General features: G+C 35.0%; 1 protein-coding gene and 1 long non-coding RNA gene across 16 annotated transcripts in view; both read right to left on the bottom strand.

Moving 5' to 3' along the window:
* APC (APC, WNT signaling pathway regulator) overlaps window positions 1-14,964 on the bottom strand; it is a 115,655-nt gene that overhangs the window by 7,926 nt on the left and 92,765 nt on the right. For 6 of the 15 annotated variants that reach the window (XM_023533614.1, XM_011365165.2, XM_023533616.1 and 3 more), the window contains 7 exons: window positions 14,008-14,386; window positions 12,159-12,254; window positions 10,852-10,905; window positions 7,120-7,259; window positions 6,467-6,544; window positions 6,060-6,176; window positions 1,103-1,317 (listed from right to left, as the gene is read on the bottom strand). In XM_023533614.1, coding sequence (XP_023389382.1) covers window positions 1,103-1,317; window positions 6,060-6,176; window positions 6,467-6,544; window positions 7,120-7,259; window positions 10,852-10,905; window positions 12,159-12,254; window positions 14,008-14,386 — 1,079 coding nt within the window. The remainder of the gene's footprint in view (window positions 1-1,102; window positions 1,318-6,059; window positions 6,177-6,466; window positions 6,545-7,119; window positions 7,260-10,851; window positions 10,906-12,158; window positions 12,255-14,007; window positions 14,387-14,964) is intronic. The other 9 variants (XM_023533619.1, XM_023533617.1, XM_023533618.1 and 6 more) reach the window with 4 other exon arrangements.
* Window positions 1,400-6,050, bottom strand: LOC111743038. Its single transcript, XR_002781569.1, has 2 exons — window positions 5,569-6,050; window positions 1,400-5,522 (listed from the first exon to the last, which is right to left on the bottom strand). It is a non-coding gene; the product is annotated as an uncharacterized LOC111743038 (long non-coding RNA).

Below are 14,964 nucleotides of genomic sequence, written 5' to 3'. Positions count from 1 at the left end.
AATTTAAGAACTATAAATGTATCATGAAATCTTATGCTGAACGGGGACTTTGTGGTAGTTTCATCAAAGGATCTTTATGCAGTCAAGGAGCATGATGTAAGAATGTAGATCAGCAAACTAATTTTTAGAGTAATCTTTATGTCTCTAGCTTGATTTTGTGATACTGCCTGTTACAAGTGCTCTCTGGTAAACTGTATGTATAGCTGTTATTTCTAAAAATAAAGAAAAAAAAGGAAGGTTTTCAAAACATTTAAAGATACCTAAGTATAAAATTAAGGGTTGAGAATCAGCAAAATGAACTTTGGGACTTGAAGAGCTACAGCTTGTTTAATGCAGGGTAAACTGAAGTTTAATAATACATCCAGCCTTAGTGGGCTATAAAATTGATTGGTGAGGGTGTACAATAAACTTTAACATGGTGGTCTTCTCTTAGTAGTCCAGTAGACTCCTGAGCACTTACTGAGTTTAAGAAGTCTTTGCCTAGCAGAAAAGGCTATAAGGCTTGTGGTTTATACATCAAAATCTTAAAAGATGTTTATATTCTTTACAAGTTCTTTTACTAAAAGTATATTATCTTTTTTAAAAAAAGTAAAACAGGAATAATACTGAATAAAATAAATATGCTGTGAAAGATATCCATATTTTGGTTGACATAATACAGAGCCCAAGTTCTGAAAATGTGTGCCTCATATTGGAGGTGCTCTCTTAGTTTCACAGCTCTAATAGATTGGATGAATGGCTGTTGCTAAATAACATTATGATCACTGATGTTAAGAAACCACTAGAAAAATGTAAATCACTGTATTCTGGATCACACCCATAGGTTTTGTTTTTGTTATTGTGACTTAGTTTTCTCTCTACATATGAGTTATATCACTCAGCTATCATTTGTTTACTTCTAGACATCATTATGATACTATGAACTTTTATTAAAATATACTAATGAATGAATTAGATATTAATAGTTATCTTTTCACCACAATAAATATAATTTAGCTTAGAACTTGCAAAATTACACAAAACAGTGCTTACGCATGGGTCTTTTTGAGGGAATGAATTCTCTACTAATTCATTTAAAAGTAATATAAAACTCTGTATTTACCTGTGGTCCTCATTTGTAGCTATCAAGCTGGACACATTCCGTAATATACCACCTCCACTTTCAATAATGGCTAAAGTATTTGTCTGGCTCCGGTAAGTGAGAGTGCCAACCAAAAATGCAAGTGCACCATCTACAGCACATATATCAGCTTTATTCTCAGTGCAATGTGCTGACAAATTCCATAAGGCACTCAATACGCTTTTGAGGGTTGATTCCTATTAAGAAACAAATTATGTGTCATCTAATTAGAGTGTGAATTGTCTCTTCTAACTTCTAGATTTACTTCTATGGAGTAAGTTTTTTTTTTTTTATCCCCCCTGCTGCTCAGCCCTCACTGGTATTCCTAAGGTATTAGAAAAACTCATTTAGAAAAACTTTCATAAAATACCAAATGGAACTTAAGTCAGTGATATCCCCATAAAACAAGCAGAATAAAATATTAAACTAATGATCTTTATGAAATTTATTCTAAGTATTTAGAGAGTACACACATATCTTACAAGAGCTTACATTAGGATATGAAACAGAACTGATGTACATTCTGAAAAGATAACATTTTCAGGGTAACAGAAACTACAAAAAACTCTCTATATGATGATATAGAATGATATTTAAGAAGTATTATTCAATGAAAAGAGCAAGTTGTGAGCAGTATGTACAATAATTTGGTTGTATAAAAACACATATATTTATATGCAGTTGATTCAAAAGTAACAACATAACTATTAAAAAGAAAGCGTAGTGGAAAAAAACTCCAGTTCTTAAAACTCCCAAAGAAACAAAGTAATTACAAAAACCAGAACTCCCTGGTATACAACATTGCAGTAAATTGTCAAATTGTAATTTCCACAGAAATACTCTGCATATACAATTAAAGATGTCTGATCAAAACCTGCCATGATCCTGATGCCAGTCTTTCCTCTTACTACAAATCGATCAAGGAATAAACATCCATTAGAAGTTTACTCTGTGCCTATCACAATTAGAGGTACTCCAGAGAATATTAACATAGCAAACTGATAACCTGCTTTGAAGGTGCAAAGAATTTAGTTGGGGAGGGAGGGAGAGAGGGAGATGCAAAACCATATATGAAACAAAGTACTCTAAAGGAAAGACTGTTACCACCTAAACTTAATCAAATAAATATTTCACGGAGATCAGCTTTGTAGAAAATTGTGCGTTCTGAGAGAAGAGAAGACAGTTGTTCCTGGCAGAGGAAGTAGAATGAGGAAAGGCATGTAAATGGGAATCAGAAAGGGAGGACTGAAGTATAGAAAGAAGATGCAGAGATTCAAGTCCATGCTGGGGAACAGTGGGAGGCAGGGTCAGAGAGGTCAAAGAAGACCTTGAATGTCAGGGCAAACATTTTGGGCTTAACCCAATAAATAGCCACTGTATTCTCTTCATAAGGAAATTAAATGAATAAAACAATCCAAGGAACAGGTTCGGATACTATCTATGAGGAGGCAGGGAAGAAGTGCTTTCACTAATTTTAATTATATTGTGATTGACATAAAGGTGGGACATTCAAAGTATCCTGAGAACAGAATAACAGCAAGAGTTTAGAATGAGCTTTTAAACTGCAACTGGCCCAGGGGAAGAGGGGAAGGTACAAAAATAGAAGTTGCTCCCTATGAGACTACATGCAGAAGGCTAAGGGTTTTGTTTCAAAGAAGCTTTATAGTTAGAATTAGAGAAAACAAGAAGTGATTAGGGGCTGAAGATAGTAAAAACAAAGGGAGGATTTCAATAAGGTGTGTGATCAAAAAGTATCAAATATAGCTGTAGGCAGAAAATAAAAGCCCAAATTAATCTATAAATCTAGATTTTGTCAGAAAAAAAATTAGGAGGGACTGAAGAAGGTATACGGGTTAAGAAATGGAGCAAGTGGGTACTTCTGTCTGATTGTTTGAGCTGGGCCATTGGTCATTTCTGGCCTTCAGACTAGACTGAGACATTGGCCCTACTTGGGTCTTGAGCCTGCCAGCCTTCAGACTGGAACACATTGGCTTTCCTGGGCTCCTAGCTTGCCAACTACAGATCTGAGGACTTGTCAGCCTCTCTAATAGTGTGAGCCATTTCCTTATAATAAATCAATCTGAATCTCTCTCTCACTTCCATTCTCCCTCCCCTCTCCCTCTCTTTCTCCACACACACATCCTATTGGTTCCGTTTCTCTGGAGAACTCTGGTTAACAGAAACTCTGTGTTGTAGGTAATACTGATATCTCCATTTTACAGATAAGGAAACACACTAAGAAGGTAAGTAATTTTCTGTGGCGGTTTAAAGGTATATCCAAAGATTCTCTCTCTGACACTCTCCTCTTAAGAGGTGAAGCTTAATTCCTCTCCCCTTGAGTTTTGGGTTGAACTTAATGATTCATTTCTAATAAATAGTATATGGTAGATGTGATCGGCTGTCTCTCAAGACTAAGTTATAAAAACACTACAGCTTCTATCTTGGGTCCTCTCTGTCTCTCTCAATCTATCTGATCACTCACTCAAAGGAAAGAAAAAAAAGAAATGGAGCCAGTGACTTCTTCAGGGTCCTGGTTGTTATAGGAAAAAGAGAAACAGCAGGAGTTAGAAAAAGCAAGATAATTTTTAAATTTTCAAAAAACTGGGTTTCTTATAGATAAGTGAAACATAAAAGGCTTTCTTCTCTATGTTCAGTAGAGAATATATAAAAGACAAGAGTAAGGGAGTAATATCTTTGAGTGAACTGCAACACTTGGGGCACAGACTACAGGTGAAGAAAAAGTTCTATTGTATAAAAGAGTAACAGCCAGTTAAATTTGGTTAAAATAATGCAACACATGGAGAACATGGAAGGTCTGATTCTCTTGGTCATTAGTAGTAAATGAAGTTGAGAAGGAAATAACGATAAATTAAAAAGAGAAAGAGAATGTCCATAATGACTATTGCACTGAACGTAGAAAAAGAGGGAGCAAATAAATTCTAATACTGCTAACTAGAAGCAGGCCAAAACCAGAATTGGGTATTATACATTTCTGATATTTTTTTTCCAAGTTTGGACTTACATTTAAAATTTATATATGAATTTAGGGAAAAATGATCTTTAAAATACAACTCTTTTATAAAAATAGAGTATGTCTTTCCATTTATAATGGTCTTTTTATGTTCCCTATGTGTTTCTTAATCTAGCTTTCTTGGTTTGTAGCAATTAATTTGTATGTAGATCTCTGAGGTCCTTGAAAGATAATAAAGTCATGAACTATTCAGCAGCAGTACAAATTCCTATAATACATAGGAAACCTTTCTGAAAATATAGTTGTTTAGATGAGGAGCCATAAAGTGTGCACAGTGCTAATTTTTTTGTATAGCTTTATTGAGGTCTGTGTATACTTATGAAACCGTCACTCCAATCAAGATAACATTTATTTCATCCCCCTAAATTTCCTAGTAGCTCCTTATAATCCACCCCCCAACCCTAGGCAACTACTTCTCTGTTTCCTATCATTACAGATTACTGCATGTATCAACAGTTCATTCTTTTTATAGCTGAACAGTATTTCATTGTGGATACTCCACAATTTGTTTACCCATTTCCCTTGTTGATGGACATTAGAGTTCTTTCTAGTTTTTGGCTATCATATATAATACTGCTGTGAACATCTGTGTGTAAGTCTTTGGGTGAACATAAATTTTTGTTCCTCTTAGGTAAATACTAGGAGTAAGTTAGGTTGTAAGGTAGGTGTATGTTTAACTTTAAACCACGGATAAATGTTCTTCAAAGTGGTTATTCCATTTTACATTCCCACCAGCAGTGCATGAGAATTCCAGCTGCTCAACACTTAGTCAATCTTTTAAATTTTAACCAATGTAATATGTGTAATGGTATCTCATTGTAGTTTTAATTTATATTTCCCTGATTACAAATGTTGGTGAGTATCTTTTCAAGTACTTTTTGGACATTCAGAAACATTCTTTTCTGCAGCTTCAGTACAAGTGTTCTGTCAATTCAGTAGTATTTTAAAGGTATCTTTACGCAGACTCTAAGTATATTTCAACATTAACTTTATAATATGTTATTTAAATACATTTTTTTCCTAATAATTTTTTCAGTTGATTTTCTTAGATTTTCCAGGTATAAAATAATTTAGCAAAAATACATAAATGAACAAATGAAAAAAACAAAACTTTTGCCTTTTCTGAAAAGGAAATTTTGAATAAAAAAATGTAGGCTGCGGGTCTAAGAGGACTGGTTGGGTGAAAGGAAGCTCAGATTAGCTAATATAAGACTTGCTTAGTACCTCTCAAATTTCAAGTTTAATTAAAAAAACAAAACAAAAAACAACAACAAAAAAACCCAGTTTTTAAAATGGATATCCCACTTGCGAGATATTTGCTTTTATAAACGAATTGCTATTTGGGGATTCCCCACCCTTGAGTATGATCACCTCTTTATAAGATGACCATCAAAATTTGAGGATTTTGGGGGATCACCTCTTTATAAGATGACCATCAAAATTTGAGGATTTTGGGGGATTGAGATTTAAAGATGTAATGAGATTGAGATGTAACACTTAATACCAGTGATTCTTAACTGGGGTTGATTCTGACCCTCCTCCCTTCTGGGGACATTTGATAAGATCTGGAGATATTTTTGACTGTCATGACTGAGGGGAGGGTTTACTGACAATTAGTGGACGAAGTCCAGGAATGCTGCTAAACATCCCACAGACACCGATCAGTCTCCCAAAACAAAGACAGCTGGTCCAAGATGTCGACAGTGCCGAGTCTGAGAAACCCTGACTTACTCTAAGCCACCACACAATCTTTTCCATCTTAATACTCTGGAAGTTTGAAGTAGTCTAGACTAAGGATTGGTGAGATAAATAGGTCAGAAATTAGGAAATCTCAGGGGTGAGAGAGGGCAGCAAAAAAGCATCCAAAGGTAAAATCCATATTATAGTATTGAATGTTTTCAAGGGTACCTTTTTAACTTCCAAAGCACATTCCATCAATGCTTTCACACTTCCAACTTCACGCAATGTCTTTTTACTATTTACATCTGCTCGCCAAGACAAATTCCTCAAAACACTTGCAATTACCTGCAAATGAATCAAATTTAGAATAATCTGTGTAAAAAATGATTTATAGTAGTTGCTTTTTTGTTTTTAATGCTATAAAAGTTGAAATCTATTAAGAAAGAAATTCTTCCAAATGCTATTATGGTGACAAAAGGAATTCCTACAATATAATTATTTTCCTTTATTCTGGTATAATTGTAAACCATAATTTAAACAGGATACTAAATACTGAGCCACAGCTTAAATGAATTTAAATAAGGATACTAACCCGCTCATATCCTAGAAAAACATCTTGAAATTATAAGTAGTACCTGCTGTAAGTCTTCACTTTCAGATTTCAGTTGGGCCACCAGTGCTCTCATGCAGCCTTTCATAGAGCAGAGTGTAGCCTGTAAAAGCAGATATAAACAGAGGGTCACTAACAAGGAAACCTGATGTTGAGCTTTACTTGACAACTAAACTTCAAATCTAATTTTAACTGTCTCATTTTAATTACGGCTAATATTTCACCCAATAAAAGTTTTAGAATCAGATTACTTAAGTGAAAGACAAATACTCTTCTAATCCTTTGCTATCTGTTCTTCTCTTGGCAAACTGGAAAAATAAAGTGAATAAATGATAAGTAATGATAAGCAAAGGGTTTTAAGGTAAGGTCTCTTTTTGGGTGCAACCAATATGTGTGTAACACTTGCACTGGTCATCAAGATTTTCAGATTTTTGCTGTCATTCCTAGGAACAATGTTTTAAATGCGATTACATAAATCCACCACTGTGTTCCATCTTCTGCCTTTGTTTAGTCATTAGACAACCAAATGAATAAGGATATAAAGTAGAGTGTGAAGCACAGGTTTTTATTAGTGTTTAATGAGGAGTGACAAAAAGGAAAGCAGTAAAAAGCAGTTTGTATGAGCGTAAACTAACTTATACCTGAGCTGTCTTAAGAAATGGATCTTAGAAAACATACCTTGTTGGCTACATCTCCAAAAGTCAAGTTTGTCAAAGCCATTCCAGCATATCGTCTTAATGTAATACTGTAGTGGTCATTAGTAAGCCCATACATTTCACAGTCCACTTGCAATAATTCTGCAATGGCCTGCAGTCCCCCTAATTTAAAAAGGGCAAGAGGAAAAGGATAATAATCTAAAATAAAACAAACTAGTACCAAGTTTATAACTTAAGCATTAGGAAAAAAACCTCAAAGAATTAAGAATATATAATTTAAATGTTTTTAGAATTACAAATTACAACACTGTTATGAAAAACTTTTGTGTAATACACTTATAAAGTACAACTGGCAACTATTCCATTTTCTGCCAGTTACTCCACCCTCCACCCCTTGCTTTACTGGGTGAAATGAGCATTATACTCTGTTTACTGCACATATACTGTATCCTGTCAATAATGAAGGTGGCTATTTTTTAATACTAGGTCTTCCTGAATGTAAGCAGAAAAAAGTAACTTATTTTTATTATAATGACTTTCCAAACACTCTTCATTGTTGCACACAGTGCCCTAATTAATTTAATATTTTTTATCTGCTGAATAATTATCCTTAGGAATAGTGAAAATTCTAAATGAAACTGTGCAAGAAGCAAAGCTTATTTTTTTCATGAAAAAGAATTATCTGTCAACTTGTTAGTAAGTTCTATAAAACTACCTATTTATGTTTAAAAATCTTTTTTTTTTTTTTACTTTTATACCTGCAAGTGTCAAATATCGACTATACTAGGATTTAGTATTTTCCCTTGATTCCTAGCACTGGGTATGCTCAGCAATGCCCACAGTGGTCAACACTAGGAAAGCAAGGAGGAAAATGAAGAAAAAGGAAAGGGAAAGACATAAAGGAAGGGGTAGTAAAAACAAAACAAAACAAAAAGCAAAGCAAAATGGTGAGTGAACAAAAATAAAATGCATATGGAGGCTATTCAAAATATTATTCATCATCAACATTAATCATTGTGGGGATGGGGATATTGTTTTGTCACAGAGAAGTGGCTTAGACAGAAAAAAGGAAGATAAATATAAACACAATACTTGGATACTATAAGTCTAAACAGGTCATTAATCTGAGAGAACCTGTACATTTAATATTTTTGCAAATAATCTAGAAGAGTCAGTATGTAGAGGAATCTGCAAGTTTACAAAACAAAGTTCTATCTTGGGTCAAGAATTCCAGGCCTGGGGATTTAACTATAGAAAGATTCACATAAATTTTTACGATTAACAGAAATAACAGATAAGTCTGAATGTAGATATGTGAAAACTAATTTGGTTAAGGAAAATCCAGGAAGACTTTCCTAAAATCTTCCCATAATGATGGAAAAATATATAGCAGTGACTAAAATAGTCACTTTCTTTATGGAGCTTACAGGTTAGAGCAAAGACAGACACTGACAACTAATTAAAGTGTGTTGGGTTGTGGAGAAGTATAGGGCAAGATATCAGTTGGACTCGACCTAGACTGGGATGATCAAGAAAAAGGCTGAGGAAATAATGTCTAAGTTGAGACTTAAATGATGAAAGAGTAGCTAAAAAGGGTGGGACAGGAACAATGAAGCATTTCGGGTAGATCAAACAGCATGTGCAAGGGCCCGGGCCTGAAATACATAGCAACAAGGAAAGAGTTACAAGATGAGGCTACAAAAATGGGTAGAGGTCAGATCATGCAAGATTTTATGTGCCACACTAAGGGCTTTAGGCAAGGGAAGGAATAATTATATGTGTGTTCTAAATAGATTCCTATGTTTGCAGGGTACAGAATGGATTATGACTGGAAGTTGGGAGACAAGTAAGACAAAGTACTGCAGAATAGGAGAGGCAATGGTGGCTTGGACTGGGAATGAAAAGAAGAGCAGTGATTTAAGAAGCAGAATTAAAGCACTTAGTTACTACATGCAGGAGATAAGAATGGAGTCATGGATGTCATCCAAGATGCTGGCTTGAGCACCTGGGTTGATGGAATGCCATTTTCTGAAAAAAGGAACCCTGGAGAGATAAGGGATCTGAGGATGGAGGAGATAAAAAATTCAGTTTGTGGCAGTTGAGTTAGAAATGTCTGAAAAACGATGTTAAGTGAAGATGTCAGATAAACACTTTGATAATGTATCTAAAATTCGGGAGCAAGAACTTGGATTAATATGTAAATTTGAAAAACGTTGTAACTGAAGCCATGGAGTGAAGGATATTGCCTATGGAGACAGAAGAGAGCCCAGGATAGAGCTTCGAGGAATTCCATCATTCAATACTTGGACAAAGGAGAAGGAGCCAGTAAAAGAACTGAGAGTTTGGACCAAGGACTTTGACCTGGGGGTGGATGTGGTGGGGTGGTCACTGTAGACCTAAAGACAGTGGCCCTAGGTACTGATGAGATCACCAAAATGTTGAGCATTATAAAGCAGACTATAAATACCAAAACAAAACATGCTATGCTTTGTGCCTACCTAAAATCCTGCCTGGTGTAGCAATAGCTGTGATAAAGATCCCAAGAAGGCACTAAATAAGCAGAGTTGAGTACTCTTATATGAAAAAAATTAAAAATCTTAGGATTTGATTCTGAAAACAAAAAGTAAAGAAAGATATGACCAATGTCAACAAAACCATAAATAACATGGCTAATAAAAAAGAACACTCAATAGAATTTAGGATATCAGATAAAAGAGAGAACCCTTTGTTTTCAGGCAAATAAAAAATATGATGGAAATTCATGACAGAGTTAAAAATAGATTTTCCTGAGAAAAATTAGGATGTTTCAAGGTAATGCAAAGATGATGAGTATGTCCTTCCATATTTTTCTTGGTGCCTGTTAGAAAATAGGGGTCCATATGGACCAAATACTGTCTAATACAGTATTCCATAACCTTATAGATAATAGAGGATCAACAGCTTCAGGTAACATTCAACAGATCCTAATTCAAAAAAGTAATAGAAAGATGGCACTTTAATAAAGTATATACATACACACATGCATGTATATATATGCACATATATGTATTTATTTTTCTTACTTGGTTTAGATATTCACCATTAGCATGAAATGCCTTATTCTAAAATAAATATTAGGGGCCCAACATCAATATTCTATACATTGATGTTTCACAAAATTTCCTGATCCGAATCACTTGGGTCACTTATTAAATATGGTTCCCAGGTTCCCCTTCTGAAGATTCTGTTTTACTACACCTACTTGCTACAAGGCCAGAGAACCTACAGGTTTGACATGTGCCTCTGGTCTTCATTATACTCTGGTTTCAGAAACAGCAATGCAAATAAACTATGAGTCCCTTGAAAGTCAGGACTATGTCCTAATCTTTTTTATATCTAGTACCTAGCAAAGTTTCTGGGACAGACCTAATAATTAATAAATGTATAGATCGCTAATGTTATAGCCTAAAACTTACAGTATAATATGTGCAAATTTACATGGCCCTGACAGCTGTAGAATCTTGTATGGACAAATGACAGTCCCAGTTGACTGGGCTTAGGAATTTCTTTTCACCTACTTGGGACTTTTTTCTCCTCATCCCTCACAGTCAGTTAGATACTTTGTGCTATCTTACTCTATTTCTCCACAATCCATAAACCTTGATCATTCTTTTGTTCCAGTGCAAATTTGGAGGCTAGGAATGAGAAGAAGGTAAATCCCCTGTGGCTATGTCCCCAACAGTCACACCCCCAGAGGCCCCATCCTGCTCCTCACCTGAAAGCCCCTGCCCTAGCTCCTGTGATGAAATGCCCCGGGTAGCCTTCCTACCTGAAGAAGGAAGAGGAACAAATACTGAGTCTACGTTTTACTTTGAAATTCAGATGATTAATGTGTCAGTCCTAGTCTACAGTCCATTGGAACACAGGGACATTTATAAAAAAAAATCTTTGTGTTAGCTGAAAACTGGATTAATTTTCCTGTTTATTCGTTATTTTTATCTCTTTCCCATTACTACCTGCATTAAAAAAACCCATCCAAACATAAAATTTTCACAAATGCTGAGATTGTACTGAGGAGGGAGAATGCATAAGATTATACTCAGTTCCACAGGAGGTTGAGGGAGGTGGCTGGGGAAGGAGAGAGAATCAGGTGGGCCAATTGCTAGGGCCTGTGGGAAGAAAAGCATGGCTGGAGGACAGGCCTAAAATCACAAGTACACAGCCTCCTGAAGTTATGACTGAAGGAGATAACACTCATTTTGGCTCTTCAGGTTCTCTGTTTAAGAGTCTCATGAGTTTGCTACTTTTAAAATAAATGATGAATGACAGTGATGAGGGTGACAGGAATACAAAGTGGGGGCTGGAATGCAATGTAACATAAACAGCACAAAAAGCCAGGGCACAGCTACACTAAGATGGGAACTCAGTGTACAAGTCTTGCTGTGGCATGACTAGAGTTCCAGTTCACATGGGAAGGCTCAGCATGATGTAATTTATAAATGCCACATGTGCAAAATGAACCTAGATATCAAAGAAAAACCATTACATGAAAATGCAGACTGTATAAAGATTAGAATGTGTGGTAACACATAGCTAAAAGAATAATCCTTCCAAAATTAATGGAATGTTTCTGACTTAAATTAGAATATTATGCTTTTCCATAGTAACCAGTTTCAAAGATACCATGCTGCTTATCATGAAAATCCAGTAAAGTACAGATAATCACAAAGATAAATGAAGCAACTGAGGTTCAAGAACAAAAAAGTAACTCCACATTTCAAAATAATTAAAATTATCCTGTCAACTGTCATACTGGGTCTATCTTGGCAACAGGGGCAAGGAGTGGCCCATCTAGCAATTTTTCCAATCTAAGACTAAGGTTTTGAAAATCAAGTTAGTTTACAACAAGGTAACGGTTTCTGTCAAGGTAACAGTTTTCTCCTCTGGAAACCAGAGTATAATCATTTGCCACAAACAAAGAGGAAGCAGCTGGTAATAGAAGTTAGTGGCCTTATATTTTATTTCAATAATGATGAAACCTTTAATATTCTTCTATGGCATTAAGAAACATTTTTGTCTCACCAAGTTCATTCATTGCATGTCTATGCTCTTCATCAAATGAAAGTTTCATTAGAACGCACACAGCAGGACAGATCTGATGTTCAACAGGAGCTGGCACTGAAAAATAAAATTGACATAAACCATAATGCTTTGTTTTCTCAAAAGCAATGATGTTTATTATACTTAAAAAACACGCAGGGCTCACTAACATATCCCTAATTCATAGTTTAGTGTATCAACAAGTATTTGCTGGATAAATGAATAAATACGATAAACATGGAAAAGAAAATATGAGTAAAGGGCTTTTCTTGATTCCATAAAAATGTTTACCACTCATCTGCCCTTGACCAAGTCTGTAAGAATAAGTCCCTTACTGATATATGCTATAACTGAACTAATTTAAAATTACATTTACTATATGAAAGAACAAAACATTTTGGTATAAAACTGTTTAATTTATAATTTCTATTTAAACTACTGTCATGAGTGTAGTAGAGAAATCTAGTACAAACCTAGCAGAGAAAGTGTACTATATTGACAGATATTAAATAGTAAACAAAATTTTAAGAAAAGATGTGCGAGAAAATGTACCTCCATATTTAATACTATGCATAAGGTTTCAAAACTCATTATGTGAAATAAAATTTAAAAAGCATGTCTATTTTTCTGAAGTAATATTAATTTATCCTATTTAACTTTTTTGAGAATATGTTATCAAGAGCACAGAATGCTAGTAATTACATAATTGTCAGTAGCCAAAGAAAACAATCTAGAAAGACAATGTTCTCCCAGTAAAGTATCTTATTATTCTCCTCATCTCTAGGACAAATAGATATAAAAAGCGATTTCTTCTGTTTTCTTATTCCTAAGGTTTTTTAGACTTTAAATAAATCCACCTTTATATCTAAGTTAAAAAAATTCTGCTAAAACTTCATAGATCATGTTCTCTCCATCACCCCCTCCTGTCTCCCAAATCAATAGGTTGAAGCAATAGTCCTCTGTTCTCTTTTTGTGGGGTGTGTGTGTGTGTGTATGTGTGTTTTCTTACCAGGTAAAAGGAAGGTCTTACCTAACATAATTATTGCTTCTGGTTCTTGCTACAGAAATGAAGTAAATTATGTGCCCAAGGGTCCCAACTCCCATATCCCTTGCTCCTGAGAGAGATGCTGATGGCCAAGAGGGTCTCTCCCTGAGCAAAGAGCTGGATGCCTGATAACCCCCAGCAATAGGGGCCCATCGCCTAGAGAAGGATGGTGCAGTAGGAAGAGCACTGGGCCGAGAGTCAGAAGATCTGGCCTCTGTTCATGGCTCCACCACTTACTAGCTGTGAGGTCACAGGCAAGTCTTTTAGACTTTCCGAGCCTCAGTTTCTTCATCTGTAAAATGGAGGTGATAATATCTTCCCTTCCTACTTCATAAGGTTATTGTGAAGATCATCAAGTAACAACAGATAAAACATAGCTCTGTATCCACTGAGTAGAGTGATATGCAAATGTAAAAGATTATGGCTTGGTCACTAATAGCTCAAGGAACCTATGTGAAGTCACTTTCCTGAACATCATCTATAAAATGAAAGAGGCAACATAATTGCTCAAGTTCTTTCTAGATCTACTATACTATGACTCTACAAAGTTCTCTTGATTTCTTGTTCTTTTTTGGCTGCAAAGTAGTGCATATAACATTTTCCTTTGCTATAATTTTCTAGGGAAATACAGACTTAAGCTTTAAACTACGTTAGCAGTGTAGATGGCTAATATGCATTTCCCCTTCCTATCTATAAAGATAACATACTAACTAAAAAAGTTTTCCTTTTAAAAACTTTTACATTTGTTCGTAACATGCACTATGATGTACACTACAGGGAACATACTTGGGTTTTTGTCCTGGTCCATGCCTTGTTCGTGGGCTTCCTGCCACTCCCAACAGGTTTCACAGTAAGCTCGTATCTGTTCCAAAAGATGAAGGACTCGGATTTCACGCCTGCCTCTCTTGTCATCAGGCTGTGAGTGAATGATGTTGTGGAGTGCTGCACTGGCCCTGGCCCGAGCCTCTTTACTGCCCCGGGAATTTCCCAACAACACAGAGTCTTTGTCATTGCCATGTAAAAGCTGGATGAGGAGAGGAAGACATCCAGACTGTCGCATGGATATACAGCTGTCTTGGGAGCTAGACATAGCTAGCAAAGTTCGCGACATATCATCCTTATCATGAGTACCAAGCATTGACAACAATGAATACACCATTTCCACCTGTGGGCCAAATGAGTTTAGAAACAAAATTATGACTTTAATATCTAAAAGCCAAACCAATGAAGTGATAAATGGGATATTTATTGTAACTCATTAAAAAAAAACAAAAATAAAAAACCCTTTCCAGGATGAAGTAATGAACATTAATTCAAAATCTATATAATCATCATCAATTTATTTATATGAGTAAATAATACTAGTGGTAATATACAGTGTTGAAAGAGAAATGTTCTTACATACTTAAATTGCTGTTTGGATCAGTTGGTGATAATCCATTGATTATAAGTGAATGGAAAGCAACAAATTTCATACACATACACAGAGGAATGTAGTCTAAATTCTTTGCATAATTAAAAATTTTATTTTTTTTAATCTATGACTATAGTTAATAAATAGAAAACATTTTTCAACAATCATTATTTACTAAGTACTAGTTCCTAGCAATCACTAATCCTCAATTATAATAATACTGTTAAAATTATAAAATTTCTCCCTTATACATGTAAAAATATTGTCATAAAAAGAATGCCATGATCACATAGGGAGTATAAAGCCAGGATTCTTATTCAATTTTTTTA

The sequence above is a fragment of the Pteropus vampyrus genome, unplaced genomic scaffold (genome assembly GCF_000151845.1).
Source record: "Pteropus vampyrus isolate Shadow unplaced genomic scaffold, Pvam_2.0 Scaffold106, whole genome shotgun sequence".
NCBI classification, from domain to species: Eukaryota; Metazoa; Chordata; class Mammalia; order Chiroptera; family Pteropodidae; genus Pteropus; species Pteropus vampyrus.
This window is presented reverse-complemented; position numbering and strand designations above follow the sequence as displayed.